The sequence below is a fragment of the Neolamprologus multifasciatus genome, chromosome 15 (assembly GCF_963576455.1).
Source record: "Neolamprologus multifasciatus chromosome 15, fNeoMul1.2, whole genome shotgun sequence".
Lineage (NCBI taxonomy): Eukaryota > Metazoa > Chordata > Actinopteri > Cichliformes > Cichlidae > Neolamprologus > Neolamprologus multifasciatus.
Genome location: NC_140453.1, coordinates 24,483,804 through 24,489,977, shown reverse-complemented (window position 1 = coordinate 24,489,977; position 6,174 = coordinate 24,483,804). Strand labels below are relative to the sequence as shown.

Genomic DNA, 6,174 nt, shown 5'->3' with positions numbered 1-6,174 from the left:
CATCTATGAATACAACATGAAAAGAAGTATCTAATCAGACAGCTTCTTCAGAGATATATTTTGGGTTCAACTACTCTGCATTTCTTTATGTCTTGATGCATGCTCAATCATCCAGGTAAGTAAAGCCCAAAAAGTTGATTCTGTTCATTTGGACACAGTGTCCAGATGAACAGAATCAACTCTTTGGGATCTGCATTTCTTTAGTTTGCTTCCAAGGAACCAGATTTTCTTGTCATTTTTTAAAAAAGTGGTCATAAGTAGCAGTTCTTCAACTTTGTGGTCTTTCAAAGTTTTCTTTGGACATTGGCTGCTTTTTCGTTCATTTACAGGTAACATACAGATAAACTCAGATACTTATGCCCCATTAAAAAAAAATAATAATCAGGAAATCAGGATCTGATTGGGTAGTAACTGAATCCTCAGTACAGACTTTGTATTATTGCAGGGTGTTAAGTATATAGCACCATGAGGCAACTGTTGTTGAACTGAACACCTCCCAAACCTATAAATATGTGATGCTTTAAATGGATTCTTGTGTCTTCGTTGCTCACAGACTCTTTGGTTGAGATGTAAAAGAATAGAACATTTTCGGGGGGAAATATTTGCAAGACCCCTTTAACCATCTGAGATTTAAAAAAAAAGAAAGGGAGGGAGAGAGAGAGGGAGAGAGAGAGAGATAGGCGTGCGGTGCGTTGGCAGTATAAAACCTGGAGTCAGACTTGAGCAGCTCTGAACTTGTGAGGAGAGCTGAACGCGGATGAAACTCCCGCTTTCTTGTTTTATACTGAAAAAAAAAAAGTCCAATATGAGAGCGAATGACCGGAGAATGATGGAGAGGCCGCCCTCTGAGCCTTCTAATTCTCAGCTGCTGGATATTTAAGTTGATCAGAGAGTTTTTATGTTAAACATGCCGCGGGTGACGCGAACAGGATGAAGAGGAGAAGGCAGAAATGTGTCGGATAAGTGCTGGAGATGGAGACGAGAAACGCGCGCGGTGGATGAATATCTGAGGGGCTTCGGAGCGGTCTCCTTTGCGCTCGATGACAGCGGGGTCTGACCGGGGAAGGTGGAGGGATGGAGAATGCCAGTCAGCTTAAACCGACTCCTGCCATCTACGGAGAGCTTCTAAACATCTCGACCAACGACACCCATGCCAATTTCACGGCGAAAGCGGAGCCCAAGGACAGTAACGTGGCTCTCCAGGCGGGTCTGGCCGTCACCTTAGCGCTCATAACTTTGGCCACGACGCTTTCAAACGCGTTCGTCATCGCCACCATTTACCAGTCCCGCAAACTGCACACGCCGGCAAACTTTCTGATCGCGTCGCTGGCGGTCACGGACCTACTGGTGTCTATCCTGGTGATGCCCATCAGCGCGCTGTACACGGTGAGCCAGACGTGGACGCTGGGGCAGGTGGTCTGCGACATCTGGCTGTCCTCGGATATCACGTGCTGCACCGCGTCCATCCTGCACCTGTGCGTAATTGCGCTGGACCGCTACTGGGCCATCACGGACGCGGTGGAGTACTCCAAGAAGCGCACGCCGGCGCGCGCAGCCGGGATGATCGCCACCGCATGGGTGATCGCCATCTCCATCTCTCTGCCGCCGTTCTTCTGGCGCCAGGTGAAGGCGGAGGAGGTGACGAGCTGCAACGTGAACACCGACCACATTTTTTACACCATCTACTCCACTTTCGGCGCGTTCTACATCCCCACGCTGCTGCTCATCGCCCTGTACGGGAGGATATACGTGGAAGCCCGGAAGCGCATCCTGAAGCAGGCGCACAGCAAGCCGGGGAAGAGACTCACCTCTGCGCACCTGATCACCAACTCCCCCGGCTCGGTGGCGTCCACCACGTCCCTGAACTACGGGACCAACGACTCCTCCTCCTGTGACACTACCTCGTCTGCGAACGTGAGCCAAGTCAAAGTCACTGTGTCCGACGCGCTGCTGGAGAAGAAGCGCATCTCGGCCGCCAGGGAGAAGAAGGCGACCAAAACTTTGGGAATAATCCTCGGAGCCTACATCATCTGCTGGCTGCCGTTTTTCATTTACACTCTTTTAGTGCCTCTGTGCGATTCCTGCTTCCACCCGGAGCTATTTGACATTTTCACCTGGCTTGGTTACCTCAACTCCTTAATCAACCCCATCATTTACACCATGTCCAATGAGGACTTCAAGCAGGCCTTCCACAAACTGATACGGTTCAGATGCTTCAGGGCGTGAAGGACGATGCCAGCCATGATTTTACCCCGCCCCCAACACACACACACACCCCACGACCTCCTTCAAGCTCCCATCTGTAAAATACCAGGATTGAGTCAAACCCGACATTGACCCCCCCTCCCCTCCCCTTCTCCTAAAGTTGCCATCACCCAAAGCCAGATTACTTTATGGTACAGTGGCTCCAGAAGGAGTGTCTGCCTGATAGGTGGTGCAGGTGGTGGACATGGACCCGCCTCCCGGCCTGTGCTGCTATTGAGGATGTTGGTGCAGATGAGAGGTGTCAGTGAGTGTAAGGCGTGTGACTCGTTTGCAGGTGATTGTGTTGCTATAAAGACTCAGAGAAAGCTCCCTCTTCCCCATGCAGGGGGCCACCCCCCGCCTGTATGTGCTGCACTTGGCTGCAGCATACAGACTCCCTTTGCCATAAGAGTTTGACAGCCAGCGTCAGTTGGCTCGTAAGCACAAACAGCTTAAGACTAAGCTACCATGAGCCCGAAGGGCAAAAAATAAGATTTGTGTTTCATTTTCCTGTCAATAAGGGGAAATACCGGTGCCTACAACATGTTTGGTTCAGTTCTTCAGATGTGCCTGGCCCTAACGGGGCAAAGGCATGATTTTAGTTTGTGGGAAAAGATCCAAATTTGGTTTATTCTTGTGGCCAGTGTGTGTATTTCTGTTTCTTTTTCTTGCTGTGGCTGATGTTCACCTTTAACCATGGCTCAGAACTGAGTGTAATTGTACGAATCTGTATGCATCAGTGTGATTTTTACATTAATTTGTCAAAAAAAGAGGCTGGATTTTGCTTGGTCATGCTGTAAAATAGTGCTAATCTCAGAGAGAGGGAGGAGCCGGTACTGTAAAACCCAACCTATCTACCAGAGCTCTCTAAAGATGCATTTCTAAGTGTTGATGTTTGCTTTAATGTGCCGTCTCATATCAGACTCAAACAATTCAGATCTGACTCTAAAGGCTGCTGATGCAGACTCCCATCTCTTGGCATTTGTGTCTTCCACACCTCAAAAGTTGTGCAAATTTATTTATTTTTAAAAAGCTGGAAAATGTCACGATATTGTGATCAAAATCACATGTTAAATGTCAGGCTGTAGCTGCTGCTGCTGATCCCTTAAAAGAACATTTCAAGGGAAAAAATCTTTAAAAAAAATTAATCTGTTTGCTTGCAGCTTCTAAAAAAATGTAAAAAAAAATCATTTTATGGATAAAAAAAAAAGCCACACATGTGCAGGACCATAGCAGAGGCACTGAGGTGATGGGCTTGGTTTTGTTAGGGCTGCTCGACTGTGGCTGTGTGGTGTACTAGTTATTCACCCAACGCGGGAGAGAACGCTTAAGTTAAGGCCGGCAGGAGAGATAAAAACCCTGCCTGATGGTCTCAGGCCTGGATCAATCAGGAAGGGCATCCAAATCAAGCATGTAGTGACTCATTAGCAAACAAGGGAACAGCTGAAAGGATGGTCCAAATCCTCTGGAATGACAGTGGATTTTTCACCCTTTAACTTTAAATTCAGCTGAATAAATGAAATAACTACAGTTCAGGGTGATGGCAACTTTGGCTTTTTTGCAGGGTAAAAGTAAAGGAAAGTTGATTGCGAATCTGATTTATTTTATCTTCATTATATACGCTTCGTAACAGGAAGCTGAACTTGTCCAAGAAATTAAGATCCAACTTAACTGCACAGTCTTAGGTGTCATTTCTTGGAGTTCTGGTTGTACGGTTATACCCAGTTTACACACTGGTTAGTTTTTAAAGCTTATTCTGTTCAGTTTGGGCCAACAACATATGACATTCAAGTGATTTACAGTATTTTACCATATTGCAGACTTGAAATTAACAAATTATTTATTATAAATTAGCAAATACAATTTAAAAATTAAATATATAAAATGTAAATCTTTTTTAAAAAAATTATTATTTACTGAGTTGCATTTGACTCTTAATTTGACCTGTGTTTGTAAAATTTCCAGCGATGCCCTGAACATGTATAATCCCAGAAAGCAGGTTGGAACCACGTCCAGGTAATTTATGGAAAATGTTAAAGGGTTACTGGATTTCTGCCCTAGGGTTAAAGGAAAAGGTTAAGGCCACTCTCAAGACGAGCCATCCAAATACTTATCGCCACACTCATACAATGCTGTCAGACAGTTTTCCCTCCTATCAGGTCAGGAACAGCTACAGCAACACTGAAGAGTCTGAAATAACACGTAGAAATAAATAAACAGTTTGGAGAGGAAGGTGAGTTTCTAATATCGTACTAGTCTTGTAAAAATTCACAAATTTCACAAAGAAATTTCACAAAAATCTAAATTTTCACTTAAAATGAAAAGATTTCCTCACAAATGTGCGGCTTTATAATCTACAATTCTACCACTTCTGTCTTTGAAAAGAAGATTTTCTTTTTTTTTAGTTTTAGTCCGTATGCGCCCCTGTAGCTACAGAGATCTAGCAGATCTTCAGACTTTGATATGAAGTCAGGAGGTGATAATATTAGCTTAACTTAGCATAAACATTGAACTCAAAGGAGAAACAGCTAGCATCACATCTCTTTTACTCAAATCTAGAGAGAGTACCAAGCTTTAAAGGTTAAAGGTCGTGGGCTAGCTTTCTCTCCTTGGTTTATGCTTTTGCGCTAAGCTAAGCTAAGATAGGCTAAGCAGGTGCTGACATACAAAAGAAAGAATGGTATTGATATATCTCAGATAGAAAGCTATATATTATATATATTAAACTTTTCCATCAAAATTAAAAGGCTGAATTTTCTACTCATCATAAAGGTGGCCTATTCTGCTTCTGCCTAACCCAATATTGTTATTTTGAGACTCCACGAGGGTAACTTTGGATAAATCCTGGTTCAAAATAATCCTTATTAAGCTCATACTGGGCCTTAAATAGTCCCGTTCCTGTCTTTTTAAGACCCACCTACCAAAAAAAGGCAGATTAGCTTGCAGAAGCCAGCCGAGGGATTAAAATTGTTGCTTTTGGCCGACAGAGATTATTTTTACTCACTTTTTACTGCGTTATTTGAAACTTCGGCACATTTAACGACTATATTCCGAAGATAAGGAAGAGCAGGATCAGTCTCATTTAACAAGGGAAAATTCACTAAGCTGTTCCCGATGAACACTGAAATGAATGAGTTTGATTCCCCAATAGAAACAGTGAAAATGTCTAACCATTTTAAAAAATAGAAAATCCCGGCGCAGTTTCTCTCAAAGAGATCCCACCTCTTCCTGTAACTGAACGGCGGCCACTCTGGGATTCAATCTGGACGTAGGATAGCCATTGTGCTCAAATCCAGCTCTGTGACGAGTCGCCTCTTTGTGTACAGTATCGATCAGCTTAGTGTGAAATTCATCTGGTGGCTCCGTCAATCCAATGGAAGTTGCATTTCATCCAGGTTAGCTTTTTGCTGTACAACGCTTCTGCGCACATTGGCGATGCACTGTAACTGCTCTCTGCTCTGCAGGATGAAATCCAGTCCAGATGGAGCACAAAAAGCACTGCTGCTGTTGTGAAAACTTAAAAAATGAATAAAAAAGGTCTATGGCATCATGAGGATATGACCGTTTGCTCACTTGTGTTCATTTATTCCGATTTGAATGATTCTGAGCCTTAAAAAGAGGCGTCAAAGAGAGCGCTGGCATTTCTTCTATCTGCCAGAATCTGTTGGCGTTTCAGTTTTTCAGCTTACAGTCAAGGTAAGCGACTAATGTTGTAACTGACGTCAGACGCCGGAGATTTTGGCGGAAAATTAAAGCAAATGGTAGTTTAGATTTGAACAAATTTCTTTAAGCTTCAGTATTACCAAATACACTTATCAATTGTCTCATAACTAACAATATTTGTCTAAATTATCTCCAACACCCTGGAGAACAACGGGGAGAGTTTAGACGCTCTCCAAGATTATATTGATCAGTGCTTTCAGGATCTCG

General features: G+C 43.8%; 1 protein-coding gene across 1 annotated transcript; it reads left to right on the top strand.

The window, feature by feature from the left end:
* Window positions 1-396: 396 nt before the first annotated feature.
* On the top strand, window positions 397-5,869 carry LOC146502150 (5-hydroxytryptamine receptor 1B-like). The gene has a single exon (XM_085133632.1). The coding sequence runs from the start codon at window positions 1,075-1,077 to the stop codon at window positions 2,224-2,226; it is 1,152 nt and encodes a 383-aa protein (XP_084989758.1). The 5' UTR covers window positions 397-1,074; the 3' UTR covers window positions 2,227-5,869.
* The last annotated feature ends 305 nt before the right edge of the window (window positions 5,870-6,174 follow it).

Excerpts from the sequence above, each read along its gene's own strand:
- LOC146502150 (XM_085133632.1), top strand. The coding sequence starts at position 1,075 with ATGGAGAATGCCAGTCAGCTTAAACCGACTCCTGCCATCTACGGAGAG.